At 45.0% G+C, this 20,119-nt stretch overlaps 1 protein-coding gene across 1 annotated transcript in view; it reads left to right on the top strand.

Moving 5' to 3' along the window:
• OTOA (otoancorin) overlaps nt 1–20,119 on the top strand; it is a 63,166-nt gene that overhangs the window by 26,558 nt on the left and 16,489 nt on the right. Inside the window, exons 14-21 of the mRNA XM_041747073.1 lie at nt 875–1,015; nt 5,043–5,101; nt 5,306–5,423; nt 8,692–8,765; nt 11,350–11,485; nt 12,544–12,734; nt 14,084–14,177; nt 17,454–17,583. Of these exons, the coding sequence (XP_041603007.1) occupies nt 875–1,015; nt 5,043–5,101; nt 5,306–5,423; nt 8,692–8,765; nt 11,350–11,485; nt 12,544–12,734; nt 14,084–14,177; nt 17,454–17,583 (943 nt within the window). The remainder of the gene's footprint in view (nt 1–874; nt 1,016–5,042; nt 5,102–5,305; nt 5,424–8,691; nt 8,766–11,349; nt 11,486–12,543; nt 12,735–14,083; nt 14,178–17,453; nt 17,584–20,119) is intronic.

The following is a 20,119-nucleotide window of genomic DNA, read 5'->3' as shown; positions in this document are numbered from 1 at the left end:
TTCTAAACTTTCCCCTGATCCCTACCTTCCTTCCTTTCCAGAAAGAGCCTCTTGGGTCATGCTATATATCTTTCTTTCTTTCTTTTTATTTATTTATTTTTAAAGATTTATTTTAGAGAGAGAATGTGAGTAGGAGGGGCAGAGGGAAAGGGAGAAAGGGAGAGAGAATCTCAAGCAGACTTCATGCTGAGCTTGATATGGGAATTGATCTCATGACTCTGAGATCAGGACCTGAGCTAAAACCAAGAGTCAGATGCGAGCTGACTGTGCCACCCAAGCGACCCAAGGATCATGCTATATTTTTTCCCAGACCCTGGTGCTTTCCTTACCAGTTGAATCTGGAAGACTTGATAGAATAATGTTTCTTGATAGAATAATGTTCTGAAAGTTTGTTTTTCAAATCTCAAAATGAACCCTGAGTTTCCCAGAGTGCTTCTGAAATCCCCTCCCATGATCCAAAATCACACCTATGTTTCTCTTTCTCACTTGGCAGTGGGTCTTTGGGCATCCTATTCTATAAGACCTGCTGCATCCAGTTGCAAAATCTGTCAGGAAACCAAACCCAAGGATTTTGGCTTCAAATTGCTAACATCTTGCAGATAACAATAGCACATCTGGTTAAAATAGACTATGGGTTCTGGAATAAGACAGACTTGTGCTTAAACCTTCTTTACCAACTTTCAACCAATTACTTATTAAGCCTCAGTTTCCTTACCTGCAAAATGGGGGTAAAGATAGTCCCCCACCTCATAGGGTTGCTGAGCAGATATGGTAGAATTTTATGGGCCATGAAGCACTGACACAGTTCCTGGCCCTTACCCAAAGTTCAGTGCACCTTCCACAAGGTTGTTATGTTTATTCTCATTCTTTGCAGATGATCGAAGCAGGAGATACTACCTCAGGTATTGTGGAAATACAAGGGGCTTTCTTTAAGGAAGTGTCTCTCTTCGATTTACGGAGGGAACCCGGATTTAACACTACAGTCCTAAAGGAAAAGGAGCTTCGGAGGAGTCAGGTATGACCATTAAGGGTTCTGACATCAATTTGGATGCATGTGTTGGTAGCATGTGGGTTCCCCACGCCCATGATGAATACTCTGATATCAGCTGGGTGTCCTTACAATTCAACTCAATTCTGACCCTGCATACCTGGTGACAGCATCAGATCCCACAGGTTAAGAGTTTAGTCCTACAATACTTCATGCCCTGCCCCTCAACTTCAGATGCCAGTCACAAGTCCTCATTGTCTTCAGTGTTTCTGATCTACCAGCTGTGGATTGAAGGTTCCAGTGACTGCACTGCCCCCACTTCGGTTTGATTAGCTTGGTAGAGTGGCTCATGGAAGTCAGAGAAACATTTTACTTACTAGATCATCAGTTTATTATAAAAGGATATAAAAAAATGAAAGGATATAACTCAGGAACAGCCAGATGGAAGAGATGCATACGATGAGGGTTGGGGAATGGATGCAGAGCTTCCATGTGCCACCCCAGATGTGCCACCCTCCTAGCACCTACATGTGTTCATCAAGTGGAGGCTCTCCCAACCCAGTGCTTTTGGGTCTTTATGGAGGCTTTATCACCTAGGGATGCTTGATGAAATCATCGGCCATTGATAATGGGTTCAGCATCCAGCCCTTCTCCTCTCTCTGGAGGCTGGAGGTGGGATTGAAAGTTCCAAACCTCCAATACTGTGTTTGGTTCTTCCAGTGACATCCTTCCACCCTCATGTGCATTCCAGAAAAGGGCTTGATTGCTCTCCTCACCTAGGAAATTCCCAGCATTTTAGGAGCTGGTGCCAGAAAAGGAGATAAGACAAAATATATATATTTTAAGATTTTATTTATTTTTTTGGTAGAGAGAGAGCAAGAGAGCACAAGCAAGGGGAGGGGGAGGGAGAGGGAGAAGCAAACTCTTTGCTGAGCAGGGAGCCCAACATGGGGCTTGATCCCAGGACCCACGAATCATGACCTGAGTTGAAGGCAGACGCTTAACCAACTGAGCCACCCAGGCGCCCCCAAATACATATTTCTTATTATAAATCAGAGTGTCACAATTATGATGCCCAGATTATCCCTGGATTTATGACTCTCTGCCTTGTGGGAAAGTTCTGTTTCCAGGTGAATTTGGTAAAAAAAAATTTATTTCTGTGTGATTATGCTCAGGAGGCAGAACAGTATAATGTTAAGAAGTTGACGAAGATCTGAGCATGTATTTAGGTGCTGCCATTGATTAATTTTGGGGTTACTACTTCTCACTTGGCCTCAGTTTTCTCATGTGTGAAATGGGGATAGTTTTTTTTTTTAATTATTTATTTGAGGGAGAGAGAGAGAGCACGCATGCCTGTGGGGGGGAGGGGAGGAGAGGGGAAGAGGGAGAGAGAGAATCTTAAGCAGACTCTACATTGAACATAGAGCCCAACATGGGCTTCGATCTCATAGCCTGGAGATCATAACCTCAGCAGAAATCAAGAATTGGACGCTTAACCAACTGCACCACTCCGGCACCCTGAAATGGGGATAGTTTCAAGAGAATCAGTGATTACAAGATGTATCTTTGTACCACCCAGCGCATGGCAGTGTACTGGAATTGTTAGTGCTTATTGCATGTATCATTAAGTGCTGCCAGTGCTGAGGCCACTTGGGGAGGACTATGCTTTGGAGCTGATACACTGCAGCTCTCTCGACTTCCTTCTCACTCAGTTAGCTCTGCATTTTATTCACTCATCAAATGTTCATCCTGGGCACTGTTTGCAGTGCTGGGGATGCAGCTGTGAACAAAATAGTCCAAAATGCCTGCCCTCTCGGAGCTTCCACTCTATTGAGGGAAACAGATGGGACACAAGATTAATAAGTAAAACCCGTGCTCCTCTACGTGCTGATGAGTGCTAAGGAGGACATAATTCAGAATGGGGAAGGAGCTCAAGAAGATGGGCAGTGAGCTCTTTTATTTTTATTTATTTATTTATTTACTTATTTATTTACTTACTTATTTATTTTTTTTAGTGAGCTCTTTTAGATGGGGTAACCAGAGACGACCTCCCCATTCTCAGGTTATGGAGGGGCTGATCTTTGGGACCTTGGGGACCACTGTGAGGACTTCCTGCTAGTGTGGGTGAAAGAGGAGCCATTGGAGGATATGAGAAGGGATTTGATCTGATTTTTGTTTGCAGAGAATCCCGAGGTTGCTGCAGGGAGATGGAATTGAGAGCAAGGGTAGACACAAGGACATCAGTCAGGGGGCTATTGTGTAATGCAGACGAGACAGCAATGGCTTGGACTAGGTGGTGGCAATGCAGGTGGTAACTAATGGCTGCATTAGCAGTCTGCATTAGCATCCAGTCTGGATGCATCCTCAAAGAGCTGGGGGCATCTCTCTCCACCTGCGTGTGGTCTCTCCGTGTAATCGCCGAACGGAGCCCTTGCCAAATAAAGGTCCACTCAAAACGTGTGTGTGGGAATGTGGCCTTGATTGAGAAGAATAGTCTTTGCAAATTTAATTCAGTTATGGATCTCAAGATGAGACCAGCCTCAGTTATCTGAGCAGGCCCTAAATCCAATGACAAGAGTCCTTATTAGAAGGGTGACCTAGGCAGCAGAGAGATATAGACAAAAGAGACTGGACGGACACACAGGAGGCCATGTGAAGATGAAGGCAGAGACCTGAGTGATAAAGCCAAAGGTAGGACTGCTCGGAGCCACCAGAAGCTGAGAGAGGGAAGAAAGGATTCTCCCCTACAGTCTTTGGAGGGAGCCCTGTCCCGCTGACACCTTGATTTTTGACTTCTGGTGTCCAGAACTCAGAAGAAATGATTTCTCTTGTTTTCAGCCATCAAGGTCATGGTAATTCGTTATGGTAGCCCCAGGAACTGCATACATATCCGAATGGTGGCTTCAGGGTGGCTGGCTTTCTGTGGGTGGTTCAGGATTGCCAGGGGAAAACACCATGAGAACCAGTGTCACCTTTGGTGACCTCACCTTGGAAGTCACGTAGCGTCACCTCTGCCTTGCACTATCTGCAGAGGCAGTCACCAAGCCTCCCCTCTCCCCAGCCTCAAGCAGAGAAGACACAGACTTTACCTCTTGATGGGGTAGTAGTTCTGGAAGGTCCTAGAAGAGCATATTGGATAGAAAATTTATGGCCACTTTGGAAAACACATCCTACCACAGATGTCTTCCAGACATTTTGGTCTCAGCAGCTGAGCTGATGGAGTTGCTGTTTCCTGTGACAGGGAAGACTGGGATGGGGTGGGGTCGCAGAACTTGATCCTGTGCCTGAGAAAATATCTGGGGCCACAGAGAGGGCCTCAGGGACTTACCTCCCTAGCTGTTCCTTTCTCCTGGGCCTGCCTGCCATGTCAGATGCCACTGCCTAATGCTGGCTCATAATTTATTCTGCTTGGGGAATTATATTCAAAGTTTCAGAGTCTATAAAATAGATGAATGTCATACTTGATCACATCTGCAAGTTAGGTATTCTGTAAAATTACATTCCTTAAAACAAATGGCTCCCTTGCCTCCTAGGTATTGTTCTTCTAGAGTGCCCATCTGGGAGGATTGGAGGAGAGCATGTGCTGCAAGCAGGAGTTACTTAATTGATAGTACTTTCTAGCACATCCTGGTCTATTCATCCAACTCTTCTGCTTTTGCTTCCTGGAAGCTAGCAGGTGGGCATGGGTATAGACACTATGGAGGGTCCTCAACTAGTCAGTAGCTTTACAAATCATAGGAAGTAAACCTCCATCCAGCCTTGCTGCCCAATGGTTTTGCTTCTCATTCATGTTCTAAAGCATCGAGGATCCTCCAGGTGTGAGAGCATGTGTTCTGCAATCACTCTGACACTGGTTCAAATCCTCACTCTACCACTTAGCAATTATGTGGCCTGGGTAAATAACATAGCCTATTAAGCCTCCATTAACCCATCTATAAAATGGGTGAGTAGTATGTCTTCCCAATAGGGCCTCCAGCTGCTAGGCACACAGTGTGCTCATCATGGTGAGTGAGTGAGTGCTCCATCCATGCCAGCAATCATTCTCTTCCTTCAGGCCTTGTTCCTGTATGAGCTTCTGTCAAAGTCAACCAGAAGGCCTAAGGAGCTCCTGAGGTAGGTGAATGTAATCTGTCTGGGGGCTGATGAGTCCTTCAGAGCCTAATTTCCCAGGAAGGACAGTTGGACAGTCCCGTCTGTACCCATGCCCCATTAGACCTGCTTTCTCTTGCCCCTTCATTCCTCTCCCCTCCCAACCCCATGCCTTCCTCTCCCCTCTCAAACCCCTTCTTCTCCTGGGTCCCTTGTTCTGTTTTCCAGCACAGGGCAGCTGGTCAAAGGTATGACATGCTTCCACATTGATGCCATGAGTGCGGACTCCTTTCTGGCCCATTTCCACTATTTTGAGAACAACCTCTCCCTGCTCTCACCATATCAGGTACCATCATAGCATATTGGCGCTTCTGATTCTCTCTCCCTGCCCCAGTTGTGGGCCTGGACTGACTGTGCCAGCTTAAGATATTTGTGCCAAGATCATTCCCAAGCAAGTCAGGATGTGGAGCCAAGTATTGAGCCAGGTTTTCTCCAGTTTCTTTCTTTCTTTCTTTTTTTTTTTTTTAAGATTTTATTTATTTATTCATGAGAGAGAGAGAGAGAGAGAGAGAGAGAGGCAGAGATACAGGCAGAGGGAGAAGCAGGCTCCATGCAGGGAGCCTGATGTGGGACTGGATCCCAGGTCTCCAGGATCACACCTTGGGCCGAAGGCGGAGCTAAACCACTGAGCCCCCCGGGTTGCCACCAGTTTCTTTTTTTAAAAAGCTCCAGATAACTCCTGTCTCTACAGCCAGGGCTTCACCAGATTGATTATTGTAAACTCAGATCTGAACTTTAAAATACAGTTGTCGGATATATCATTTGGCATGTAATTATGTTCTCCTGAGACTGACAGTTATTCCCTCCTTCCTTTCCTTCCCAGAGGTAGCCTGGAATGGGAATAATATTTTAATAAGAGTATTTTCTTCTTCATTTAATACTTCATTTCCCAAATGGTTAGGGAGACTCTTTAATCCTCTGGGAAGACCAAAGGTAGAAACTGACTTTTCACTGCATCTAAGCAAGTAAAATCAAGCCTTGAGAATAGCATTTGGACTTGGAGTTTAAGCTTTTGATGGTACAGAGTCCCAGAGTCCTGAGAGGGCAGATACAAGGTATCTGCCCGACTCAGGCCTGCGGTGTTATAGATATGAATGAAAAGTTTCCAAATAAGTGGATCCTTTCCCTGAGAGCCAAGAAGTAAGTGTAAAGCTTGGTGTATAATCCCTTGAGGTCTTTAGAGGAATAGGTAAAATTTTCACAAAGCCCTGTCATTCCCTTACATTCTATCAGTGGTTCTCAAATTTGAGCATCAACATTGCCTGGAATGCTGGGTTGTTTGATGGGCATTAAGTTTCAGTTTTGCTAGATGAATAAATTCTAGAAATCCACTGTGCAACACAGTGCCTGTACTTAACAATGTGATATTGTGTACTTCAGCATTTGTTAGGAGGGCAGATCTCATGTTAAGTGCTCTTACCACAAAAACAAAAACTAAAAGGAATTAAAGAAACTCTGGGAGGTGTTGGACGTGTCTATTACCTTGATTGTATTGGTATCACGGGTGTTTGCATATGTCCAAACTTATCAAAGCACACACATATGTGCAGGTCTTTGCATATCAATCTACCTCAATAAAGCTGTTAAAAAAACATACAGATTAAAAAAGACAGCACAGATTGCAGAACTTCACTTGGAATTTCTAGGGTGAAGCCTGATAATTGACATTTCTAACAGTTCCCTGGTGGGAACTATTGAACTGTATTAAAAGTCTTGCCCCAGCAGGGAGGAAAGCAAATTATTTTGGAAACCTGGACCCTGGCATGGCTGTCTCCTTTATGCTCATCAAACTGATCCAATGGATGGAGGTCAGACCCACTTTGAAGAAGAACTCCGTGTGCAAGGAGGAAGGATTGTTCCAACAGAGCTCCTTAGGGAGACTCCCTCAATTCTCAGAGCTTTCAAATACCAGTTAATTAGAAAATTTGCCTTTGTTGTTTACCTTATTGCTGAAAATACATAATTATTATAAAAACACAAAACAATATATGAAGAGTAAAATTTCCCCTGGAGCAGTGATTCTTGGAGGATTATTTGGCCCTATCTGGAGACACTTTTGGTTGTCACTCCTGGGGGGAGATGCTACTGGCATCTAGGGAGTAGAGTCCAGGGATGCTGCTTACTTCCTACAATGCAGAGAACTGCCCCGCGGCAAAGGGTTGTCCAACCCAAAATCTCAAAGGTGTTGAGATTGAGAATTCCTCTTTCTTTTCTTAAAAAGATTTTATTTATTTGAGAGAATGAAAGAGAGAGTGTACAAGCAGTGGGAAGGGGCAGAGGGACAAGCAGACACTCGCTGAGTGGGGAGCCAAGGCAGGGCTTGATCCCAGGGCCCTGAGATCATGACCTGAGCTGAAGGTAGATGCTTTACCAATTGAGCCACCCAGGTGCCCCGAGAGTCCCTCTTAAGATTGACCATGAGGAGAAGTTTGCTATCAGCTTAGAGAGGTTTTTTTGTGTATATAAAACATATTTATGTGTAATTTAAAAAATACAAATGAGTTCATACTATATACATTGTTCTGTTTAACGTTACAACTGTTATAAAGTTATATATATAACTCATATAGTTATATATATTATATGTACATATATAACTGTGTGTGTGTGTGTGTGTGTGTGTAGCCATTGTTCCATGTTGATAGATCTAAATCTACCTTATTGAAACAAAATAGTTGCACAGCATTCAGTTGTGTGGATATATCATAACTTACCTAACCAATCCCAAACTGAGGGACAGTAAAGTTGTATCTCTGTTAAAAGGTAAATCTAGGGGGCACCTGGGTGGCTTAGTTGATTAGGGGTCTGCCTTCAGCTCAGGTCATGATCCCAAGGTCCTGGAATTGAGCCCCCACATCCAACTCCCTATTCAGCAGGGAGTCTGCTGCTCCATCTCCTGTGCCCCCTCATCCCTGCTTGTGCTCTTTCTCTCTCCCTCAAGTAAATAGATAAAACCTTAAAAAATAAAAAAAAAATGTAAACCTAGATATATTAAAAATTTTAAGAATTCTTTTATCAAAAGCTATTGGAATCGGGCAGTGCCGAACAGGAAGTGTTTTGGAGTGCTCTGGCGGGGGGGGTGGGGGGGAGGAAGACTTATATAGAGAAAGTGCAGATGCAGAGAAAGGAATTATTTGACTGGTTATAGCTTAAAGCGTAATTGGCTCTTGGTGATTGGTTGTTGCCAGTGTTTTGATTTAATAACCTTGAAGCATTTGTAGACTTAGATTTTGGTGTGCTTACATAGGGTGCCACGTATTTAGGGACACTTCAGTCTAACGGCCTCCTTGCTTAATTGATTTAACATCTCACTTTCTTGCAGTTATAAACAAAACAAGGTGAACATACCCAGACTTAAATTTTTGTGTTCACCTTGTGATTGCCTCAGTGTGATTGCCTCATCCATAAACTGGACACAGAAGTGGTGCCTACTATTATTTAATAAGTAGACACATATAGAGCACTTAGAACAGTCCCCGACCCACAGAACACACAGTCTGTATTTGCTTTTATGATTATTGGACTAAATTCCTAGAACTGCTTTAATCTTTCAGGTTAATTGTTTGGCGTGGAAATACTGGGAGGTCTCTAGATCCTCTATGCCACCTTTCCTCTTGGCTGCACTCCCGTAAGTGAACATTGGCTCTCCTCTCTGGCTCAACAGTGAGATTTGTGGGAGTCATCCAAGTCATCTCACCCCCAGGTTTTAGTGAGGAACCAGACACAGAGTAGAGAGTGCCTTCCAGAATTAAGCCCTGTGAACCTGGATTTAAATTCTGAGTCCCACATAGATATTTTAGGCAGAATTTCTTGTTTTTTGTTTTTTGTTTTTTTTTTCCCTGTTATTTAAAAACCAAAGCCAAAGCAATCCAAGGCTGAGTGAGTGCTAGTGAAGCAGGTCCCATCTTGGGTGGCCTCCCACCTGGCTCCAGGGTGATCAGGGCTGATGTGAGTCAGGGGGACTTCTGGTATGTGTAAGCATTCAGGCCTGGGAGGTGGAGCCCTGCTTTTCAAACACAGTCTGGATATTCCTTTTCTCTTTATTTCCCTCTTCCTTCTCTTGCTGTTAACTGTCTTCATTTATTCGAAAAATATTTACTGAGTGCTTACCACGTACTAGTTCTCAAAGATAACTTATTTTCCCCTTTATAAAAGCTTATAGTCTCTGGGAGGGGGAATATAAAAGTATGAAGCCAATTATAATGTCAAGTTGATATTTGGTTAAAAGTGATACAGCCTTAACTCAAACTGGCTTAGGCAATAAAAGGTAATCTTGGTTCAGGTAACTGGAAAGTCCAGGGATAGATTTCAGACATGGCTGGATCCAGGGGCTCAGTGGTCAGCCATCTGTCCTTTAGCCCTGCTTTCCTCTGTAGGCTTCTGCATCAGGCAACTTCTTTCTTTGTGGTGGTCTCTGGCAGATTCAAGGTTATATCTTCCTGGTTAAAAGACCTTTTTCTTCCCATCTTTCTCAGTAAGTCATGGGTTTGCCTGGGGTTGTGGGGGATGGATAACTCTGACTGGTTTAGTTTGGTATTGTACCCCTGGAGCTGAGAGTGAAGTGCAGTCCACCCAAACCACAAGGACTTCAAGTGAAGGGGGTGAGTCTCCAAGAAAGCCTGATGCTGTTACCATGGGAAAGGGTGACAGGTGCAGGGCACAGTGGGGGTTGTATCTTCTTCAGATTGAAAAGTCAGAGGAGGCTAAACTAAAGCTCAGAGAATGAGCTGGGGTTTCAGCGTCCAGGATGGACACTCCAGGCAGGGGCACAAGGGATGTTTGGTCCAGTAGTGGGCAAGGAAAGCAAAGCACTCTGGGGGAATGCATGGTGTGTATCTGCAGGGTAGTTGGGAGACAGAAGGCCAGAGAGGTAAGGGACAGTCAAATCAGGGAAGGGTTGTGTGACACCATGAGGTGTTTCACCTGTATTCTGGGCACAGATCCTCAGATTTATGTTTCAGAGAGATCATTACCTCTGTCCACATAGCAAATGGAATGCAGGGGGTCTGGCTGGAAGGAGGGGAACATGGAAGCTTATTTCTAGAGCCTGGATCTTGGCATGGCTGTCTCCTTCCACTCATCCACATCTCAGCTTAAATACTTGTGCCTTAGAACAGGCTCCCAGCTGTCCCCGCCATCGTTCTCCATTGCAGAGCCATTTTGTTTTTTTCCTTACATTTATCACTGGCTGAAATGGCCTGTTTTATTCACCAGTTTCTGTTGTCTTAACCCTACTAGAAGGAAGCATTCTGAGAGGAGGGATCTGCCTCTCATGTCCTGTTCATGGCTGTAGCTGGTGCCTGGTACTGTGCCTGGCATGCACAGATACTTGCTGAATGGATGGAGTGATAAATAAGATAGCAGTATTGTGAATGGAGAAGCAAGAACAGATTTGAGCTATAGTAAGCTAGTAGCAATGACAGATTTGGGGTAAGGGAAAAAGACACCCGGGATGGCGTATAGGAGGGAGAACATGCAGAATGTGGTTTTGGAACAGTTTGGTGGTCATGATGAGCAGGCCATGTGGGTCTAGAGCAGTCTTTCTCAACCTTTGTTTCAGTATTGCCTCCCTAAAGGGAACAATTTAATTTCTCCTGAGTGAGAGAATTTACCAGGAATAAGATTTTGTTGAATATGGCTGAGCTTTAGTGAGTCACAAATCAATGTAGGAACTAAGATTTTTTTTTTCTTTTTGTTCCCTCTCTCTACCTGAACAGATTTTCTCCCTAGGGAGTTACATCGCCTCTGTTAAGAATACATGGCCAAGAGTTTAGGGGCAGGTTCTGGACTGGAGATGCCAGAATCAGGTGTCATTTCTCTTTCTCCTGTTCTCTCCTCATCTTTCTTTCTCACTTTCTATTTTATTCTCTCTCTTATCTCTAAATTCTACTTTTTCTTTCTCTCTCTTCATCTCCCCTCAACCAGTACCCCAGTCAACATATGTTTATAGAGACCCCATCTCTGATCAATGCTACAGGGGTGAAGAAGAGGGGCATGATGGGAAATCTGTGTTCCCACTCACAGAAGAGGGGTGTGATATGGGGAGGGGGAGGCCTGCTCCCTTCCAAGGGGAGCCACAGCAACACTGGGGAGAGAACAAACGTTTAGAGAACGGCCCTGGGATAAGCTCTTGAGCATGTGGAGGCTGATGTCAGGGGCATATGCAGAGCAGCCACTGTTTTCCTCCTCTCATTCTTCCTGTCTCTCTCCAGGGCTCACCACCTGGCTTCTGTCCCAGCCTCCCAGTGTGTGCCCTTTCTGATCAGCCTGGGGAAGAATCAGTTGGACTCCTTGGTTTTAGATTCCCACAAAAAGAATTCGGTCCTTAGGAAGGTACAGCAGTGCCTGGTAAGGAAACTCTTCCTGGGTGATACTTTCTTTGATGTAGCTTCCTCTCTGGGTGTCTGTGGCTGTCCTGGGGAGCCCTTGGGGAGGGGGTCTGGCTGGGATCTTGAGCTGTGGCGATGGCCAGAAACCTGACTTGCGGGTCTCAAAGCTGGCCCTGGGACCTTTTGTGGGGCAGTGTTGGCCATTGGTTCTGAGGACTGCCATCCTGGCATTTGAATGACGGGAGGCTGCTCTTGGGGACTAGGAAGATCAAAGTACACAGAGTCTGGCATCTAGGCTGGCCTCTGACAGTGTGTGGTTATATGGCTTCAGCCCAAGTCACTTCCCCTCCCTGAGTCTCAGTCTTCTCATCCCTAAGATGGGTGCAAGAGCACACCTTCTGCACAGGGTTATTGAGGGCATGAAATAGGCAATATGTTCTTCAAGGCCAATGCCCAAAGGGCAGACTGACTGACTGAGTGTGAATCCTAGCCTTGCCACCAGCAGGCAGCTTCTTTATCTTTAAAAAGAGGGTGATATTAGTACTTATCTCTTACCATTACTTTGAAGATGAAGATTTAGACCTGTAAGCTCTTAGAACACTGCCTGATGTGTATTAAACACTCAAATGTTATCTACTTTTGTCATTTGGAGAAAGAGCTTTAAATGCTTTCAAGTCCCATACAAATTTTGAGGTGCTGTTTCTATTCTTGCTGTAGTATTATTAGCATGGTTGTTTTTTTTTTTTTTTTTTTTTTTTTTTTTTTTAGCATGGTTGTTAAACTCTGGGATATCCTCAGAGCAGTGACACCACTGATGACATAAGTCCTCATTTATTAAGTGTTCACCATGTGCCAACTCCTCTGCCCACACCGGCTCCCTGCTGGGGACTCCTAGACTGCCGAGGCCTGCATCCCTAGGGTAAAATCAGACCCCGTGCTGTCTCTACTAGTCCGTGGTATGGTGGGTGAATTCAGGTCCTGGAACCTTTACAAGATTGGGGATCAGGATGTGTTGTTGAGGGGTCAGGATCTTGAACCCTGCTCAATCTTCCCATCAGCTCCACTTGTTGGTTTCAGAACAACTCCATTGCCGATGAGTTTGCGGTAGACATCGTGGGGAAACTGCTCTGCCACTTGCCCGCAGCCATCATCCACAGTGGGATCTCCGCCCGGGCCTGGGCCACAGCCCTGCACGGACTCAGAGACTGCCCAGGCCTAAGCCCTGAGCAGAAGGCTGCGGTGAGGCTCAGGCTCCTGGAACAGTACGGGTGAGGAGGAGCCAGGGCTCTACTCTGGGGGGAAAGTGCTGGCCAAGGGGTGCCAAACCCTGGTGCTCCTGTCATCCAAACGGAGAGAGTCTCTAGCTTAGGGTAAGGTTAGCTGCTTATGTTTATTTTAGAAATAAGATGTTTCTTTTTTGGGCCTCAGATGCTCTGTAAAGTCAGAACGGTAGTGGCTCCGCAGACCTCACATGGTTGTCACCAGTACCTCTTGGGATATTTAGGGCAAGAGTTTTGAAAAGATGGCACTTTATAAATGCAAGGAGGTGGCATCCTTATTCTTGCAAAATAACAATAATAATAATACTTCAAATAATCAAAGTACTATCAGCTCTGGGTCTGTGGGAGCTCTAGGTGTGGGGGGGCAGACACAACTATTCTTTCTCTTATAGAATCTTCTGAAGTTAGGGTAGGCATTTGAGTAGGGAGGGCCTAGCCGTCAGTCAGCAGTTAAACAGCAAATGTTTCTGGAGTAATTACAGTGGCTTAGGCTCTGTCCCTTTTTTTTTTTTTAAGATTTTATTTATTTAATCTTGAAAGACACACACACACACAGAGAGAGAGAGAGAGAGAGAGAGAGAAAGAGGGAGAAGCAGGGTCCATGCAGGGAGCCTGACATGGGACTTGATCCTGGGTCTTCAGGATCACACCCTGGGTCGAAGGCGGCGCTAAACTGCTGAGCCACCGGGGCTGCCCGGCACTGTCCTTTTATATAGAATTTAAGATCATGGACTCGGGAGACCAACTCCTTGGGTTAAAATTTTGTGTATTGTCTGTGTGACCTGGGAAAAGCTACTTAATCTTTTTGCACTTTAATTTCTACATCTATAGAATGGGGACAGTAATGGGAGGGGAAGGGAGGAAGGACAGGCTGTGATATATATGACAGAAATTCAACAATTCAAGCTAGAAAAAGAAATGGTAATTTATTGAGTTCAGAAACAGAATTTAACAGAAAACTCGAGGGATATACTTCAGGCATGACTGGGTCTGGAGGCTCAGGTGATGTTGTTGGGACTATACTCCTCCTGTCTCTCAGCTCTGTGTTCATTGGTGTGGCCTCGATTCTCTCCACTTGGTGTTGGGAATGACTTCCTATATTCTCTTTAGTGCTAGAGATATCAGGAAAAAGAGGGTTTCTCTAGTAATTCCAACAAAATTCCCGAGGGTGGCTTAGTGTCCTGCGTGGGATAGCCTGCATCATGTGCCTGCTGTCCTGATTGGGGGAAGTGGGACTTGTCCAGGTATGAAGTTGGTCTGCTCCTGCAAGAAAAGGATGCTGGGAGACAAGGACAACAGCATGGTGTTTCAGTTTACCACTTATCATCTCTTCATAGACTCCCCCGGAACTGGACAGCTGAGACGATGAAGGACTTGGGACCCTTTCTAGTACTTTTTTCAGGAGACGAACTAAGCTCTGTTGCCACAAAGGTACCTCTGTGTTCTACCCTGGGAAGACTGAAGGAGTTTGAAGGGGAGAGAAAGTGTGGTCAGTTAGACCCCATTGGTGTTTACTGCCCATTTGCTTTTTGGAACTTCCTCCCTGCTTCAGAGGGCTCAGATGTTCTAGCTCTGCTCTAGGATGCCCAGGGTTTGGGACAAGGGAGTGAGGCAGCAGCGAAACTAACTCTGGGCTTTTCAAATGGCGCTCTGGGCAGGTGTGCACAGACTGGGAACTATAGGTTAGCTACCACCCTGCTGTATGTGTGCTTTCCACATGCAAGCCTGTTCAAGGGCTTACACTCAGCACTGCCATATGCACATACACACGTATGTCCAGTGTGTGCAATCCCACGTGCAAACACATTGAATCCAAAACCAAATCCTCATGGAGCATTGCCTTTGGGCACACACTTTGCCTGGAACAACTCTCCAAAAGTTAGACAGCGTAGGCCAACAATTGTGCCAAATGAGCACAGATTTCTCATCTTTTTTTTGTATAATGAAGCCACACAATCTCATTAGCATACAACAATGAGCATTAGTTTCTTGCTGACCAGTCTGTGGGTCACTGGGACAGCTCTGCTTCCAGAATCGGCTTCTGGGGCTCAGTCTACCTGGAGCTTATTCTTCTTACCACGGAGCTCTGAGACTCCAGAAAAGAGAGCACTAAAGTATTCTGGGAAATGGCACACTGTGACTTTTCACTGGGCCAAAGCAAGTCACATGACCAAGTTCAAACTCAGTGAGGCTGGAAGTAGTCTCCTTTATGCAGAAGCAAAGGGTGGAGAGGGAGTAAATATTTGTTGGACAAAACTCAGACGGACTGCAAGGCCCATCCACACACTCTCACCCCTGTATATGTGCATGTGAGATGTACATTGTCATGTGTGCTCAGCAGGACCTGAACGCACGGCATGTCATCCAGGTTGACGCAGAGTATACATTCCAGTGTCCAAGCATGGTAAAATCATCTTCTGGGGTGTCCAGACATGTAGTTAAAAGTAGCAGAGGCACATGTATACACATATTCAATCTTCTAAAGATCAACTTTTGAAATTGAAAAAAGTTTTTTTAAAAAAGATTTTATATATTTAATCATGAGAGACATACACAGAAAGAGAGAGAGAGAGAGAGAGGCAGAGGCACAGGCAGAGGGAGAAGTAGGCTCCATGCAGGGAGCCTGACATGGGGCTCAATCCCGGTCCATTCAGGGAGCCTCACATGGGACTCGATCCTGGGTCCCCAGGATCATGCCCTGGGCCAAAGGCAGTGCTAGACCACTGAGCCACCTGGGCTGCCCAAAATTGAAAAAGTTTTATTGCAATATGATTAAATCTCAGAAACACAGTGCAGGGTTAAAAAAGGTGAGTTGCAAAAGAATACATGCAGTAGGATACTAAATAAATAAACAAATACTAGTTAAATTTTTTTTTCACTCTGAAAATGCTTGAGTGGTGGTGGATTGTTTTTTTTTTTTTCACCATGAAAATAGTTACATTAATTTTTAAGCACATGCAGAAACAGTTCTAGATGTAAGACAAGTTTAGAAGTGCGTGAGAAGGGCAGCCCGGGTGGCTCAGAGGCGTAAGCGCTGCCTTCAGCCCAGGGCCTGATCCTGGAGTCCCAGGATTGAGTCCCATGTTGGGCTCCCTGCATGGAGCCTGCTTCTCCCTCTGCCTGTGTCTCTGCCTCTCTTTCTCTCTCTGTCTCTCATGAATAAATAAAATCTAAAAAAAAAAGTGCATGAGAATGGTTAATGCTAAATTCAGGGTGATGGTTATTTCTGGGGAAGGAAGGAGACTAACGAGTCAGGCAAGGATCTATCAATTATATTTGTGATGTTTTATTTCTTAAATTAGGTTGTGGGTACATCAGTGTTGTGTTTTATTATTCTCTCTACTTTTTTATTCAATGACTGAAATATTTAATAAGACAAATAATACATGCTCCTGGCTAAGAGATTGCAACTATACCAGAAGCTACAGGAAGACAAAGTTTCCCTCCACCCCTCCACTTTTAGGTCTCCAGCCTGTCTCCCCAGAGGTGATCACTCTTCCCAGATTCTCTTGCATCCTTTCAGAAAAAAATTCTCCTCCTGCTTACATATGTTCTTCCCTTAAAACATACAAAATGGAAAATACCATTTATTCTGCTGTGCATTTTGCTTTCTAAAAGTTAACCATGTCTCTTGTGAGTTGTTTGTGACCTTAGCCACACATGACATTCACCGGAGAGATTCTAAATGGACATCTACAGGGCCCCCACCCCAGGGTGGGGCCTGGGTGTCAGGAGATTTCCCAGTTGATTGTCACAGCGGGGATGAGGAACTCCTGGTTTAGAGTGTGACTTTACTTCTGAAGGTTTGAATAGAAAGAGGGGCTGTATAACCTGTGGAGAGAGTGGGGCACAGTGATTCATAGCTGTGTGAGACAGTTTGATAAATGCTCTGGACTCATGGTCAAGCCTACCAGTAATATCCTGGGTCTTGACAAATTGCACTGGTTCTAGATGAGAAATGGCACCTTCTCCAGGGCAATTGGAAGCTCCCTCATTGCTAGTCTCCACTCAGAGATAATCCTCTTTCTCCCCCCCTTTTTCAAAGATTGATTTATTTACTTGAGAGAGAGGGAGAGAACACAAGCAGGGGAAGGGGCAGAGGGAGCAGGAGAGAGAATCTCAAGCTGAGCACAGAGCCTGATCCCACAACCATGAGATCATGACCTGAGCCAAAATCAAGAGTCAGACGCTCAACCCACCGAGCCATGCGGGCGTTCCCCTCTCTTTCTTCTTTTTATGATAAATATAAAGTTTAGTAAAAATGTAAAAACAATACCAGACCAGAACGGGGTAGGCTCACCTATGCTTTTTATAGATCTTATCAGGTTACTCCAATAATTGTGTACCATTTAACAGTCCCATAGAAAAACAAGTGTGCACGTTTAATGTATTTTGCTCAGCCTTAAGTATCATCATTTTATTTTTAGGTGTTATGACTTTCTTTTATTTTTGGCAATCTGATGGGTGAAAAACAATATATACTTGTGTTATTGAACATTTATTGGATTGCTAATGGGGTTAAGTATTATTTTATATGATTCTTTGTAGAGACCAAATTAGTTGAGCTAGGGGATAAATTTATATAAGAAGCTATTATAGAAGAAAAACAGCCCCTAAGGGAGTAAGTAGTATCACAGTTTAAATCTGCATTTAATGTGCTTTAATTATTATTTCTTCCTCCTCCTTCCTCTTCTTGCTTGCACACAGTTTCCTGAGATCCTTCAGCAAACAGCTTTCAAGATAGCAGGGACCTTGCCCCCGCCAGAATTCCTCTGGGCTGTCTTTGAATCTGTCTGGAACAGCAGTGAGAGGAACCCAAGCTCTCACCCCAGCCCTGGTGAGTGTTTCTGGGGTATCTGAGCCAGATCCATAGCAGCCGTGTTTGGCTTGATTTCCTGGCATCAAGAGGCCTCCTTGCCTAGGGCATTGGATGAAATGTTTGCACAGCAGTAGAATGGCAAAAAGCCATAGGCCAAAGAATTATACCTTTAGTAAAGTGATTTGGAATCACGTCTTGTGCTCCTTACCCAGGCCAGGAAGTTAAATGGTGAACATGTGCAACAAACAAATTTCAAAAGGGTTTTCTTAAAGGGTGTAAGGGGCTAAGTGACTGTGCATTGCAGTGCTGGGTCCAGGCTGGCGTGGTGTGAACCCTGGATCTGCTGCTTACTGGCTGTGTGACTTTGGGTAAGCCCTTAAATATCTCTGTGCCTCTGTATTCATCTTCTGTAAGATGGGGACGTTGAAAGTCCCTACCTCATTAGGTTATTATGAGGATTATAATGGATCAGAACCTGTTCACAACAGTGCCGGGCATATAGGAAATCTGTTCCATAAGTGTTAGATATTTGTATGATTTTTGTGCACCATTGTAGCAAGCAGGAGGCAGCAAAGTTAATCAGACCCCTTAATAATTGTAATAATAATAGCTGGCAATCAGTGCTTGCTTTCTTTCCTGCAGCAAATAATTATTGAGCACTGACTATATGAACAAAACAGGCAAAAATCCCTGTCCTCACAGAGTTTACTTTCAAGGGGCTGGGCTGTAGGGGTGGGTGCCAGACAATAAATCACATACAGTAAGTAAGACTTTGTATTTTTGTGATGATTCAGTGCCAAGAAGGAAGATAAAGGAAGGGAAAGAAGGGGTCAGGGAGTGTGGGGTGTGAGGGATTATAATTTGAAAAGAGAACCGTGGAGGTAGGTTTCACTGAGAAGGTGACATTTCAGGAAAGACCCAGGGAGTGTGGGCATGGACTGTGTGGACAGGTGGCGTTGGAGTCTTCCAGGCAAGTGGAAGTGTAAGAGGAGCAGAAAAGGAATGGAAAATGAGAGGCCAGTGTGGCTGGAGTGCATGAGAGACAAAGCCACAGAGGGCCCTTATAAAGGAAGCCCTAAGCACTTTGTCTTTGGGTTGGGGTCTTATGGAGTTGGCAAGCAAAGAAGTGTCACGATCTGATTTAGGTTTTTCTTGGGTGGTCCTCTTTTCATGCTCTGTCTCATCCTCATCTCTGTCCTTTGATGTGGGTGCTGTGCTTCTCCCATTGTCTTGACGAGGGAAACTGAAGTTTAGAGACAGATTAAGAGACTTGGCCAAAGTTACAGAGTGAGCAGTGGCAGCCCTTGGATTTGTACCCAGAGCTGGTGATACAGCTCCTCCTGCCCTCACAACGCAGCAGTGCACTTGTCATGTGCCAGTGCTCCTACCCTGTGCATGTGGGTATGCGAGAGTAAGACTTGCCACACTCTGGAGAGGATGCTCGGTTATGAGTGCATCATCGGACTTTTCTTTAGTGGCTCTGGGTATTCATTACTGCTGTGCTTGTAGTAATTAATGGATTAGCAGAATTACTCATTGGTTTTGTTTTAGTTAATTTGTGTGTGTGTGTTGATTCATTCAACAAATATCTGCTAAACACCTACTATGTGCTGGGCAGGGACTATACCAGTGATAAGACCAAGTCCCTGCTGCACTGTTTAACCATTTTCTTGCTCTCTAATTTTTACTATCATTGGATGCTGTTGTCATGGAAAGTGGAGTGGAGTGGGGGGGTCTAGGAAGGATGTGTCTTTTGTGGTAAAGATACTTGAGGACTGCACGTGGCAACCCTGATCTGGTCTGCTTTTGCCTCTTGACTGGAGTCTAGTGAGTTGCCGTTGAGAGGCAATGAGAAGGGAGTGGCCACAGGGCTTGGATCTACTGCCGCCCAGGTGGTACTGGTGAGTCTGCGTGCCTCAGGTGGGCAGCTTCTAAGACCGGAAAGCCAGGATTGCTCTGAAGACAAGGAGCCTTCTCCCAGGTGGGGCATGTCAGGGAGAAATAGCTCATATGTGTGTTGATGATGTTAACTGGTTTGACCAGGTGAGATTCAACTTAGTCAAAGACTGAAATGGACGGATTTCTTCTGTTGCAAAGGAAAGTACAACAGGCCCCTTTCTCCTCTTTCTCAGGAAGTGGGAAGGCCATAACCTCCATGATGGGAAACTATTCCCCCTTCCCACACTTAAAGATTTTATTTAGTGATTTGAGAGAGTGTGTGCGTGCTTGCATGCACTTGTACACACACAAGAAGGGTGGGGGTGTGGGCAAGGGGCAGAGGAAGAGGGAGCCCCACTCGGGGCTCCAGTCCAGGACCCCAAGGATCATAACCTGAACCGAAGGCAGACGCTTAACCAACCGAGCCACCCAGGCAGCCCGCCCCTCCCACATTTAGATAGGAGTGCTCCTTCCTTGTAATTCTGGAAGCCTTAACTCTGGGTTGCAAACTCAAAGGCATGAGGTGGCACCTGCTGGTAACATAACTAATAAAAATAGCTAACATGTATTGAGTGCTTACTTTATACCTGGCATTGTTCTACAGGCTTTATATATA

The sequence above is a fragment of the Vulpes lagopus genome, chromosome 3, assembly GCF_018345385.1.
Source record: "Vulpes lagopus strain Blue_001 chromosome 3, ASM1834538v1, whole genome shotgun sequence".
Lineage (NCBI taxonomy): Eukaryota > Metazoa > Chordata > Mammalia > Carnivora > Canidae > Vulpes > Vulpes lagopus.
The sequence above is the reverse complement of the archived record's forward strand: the minus strand, read 5'-3'. Positions and strand labels throughout refer to the sequence as shown.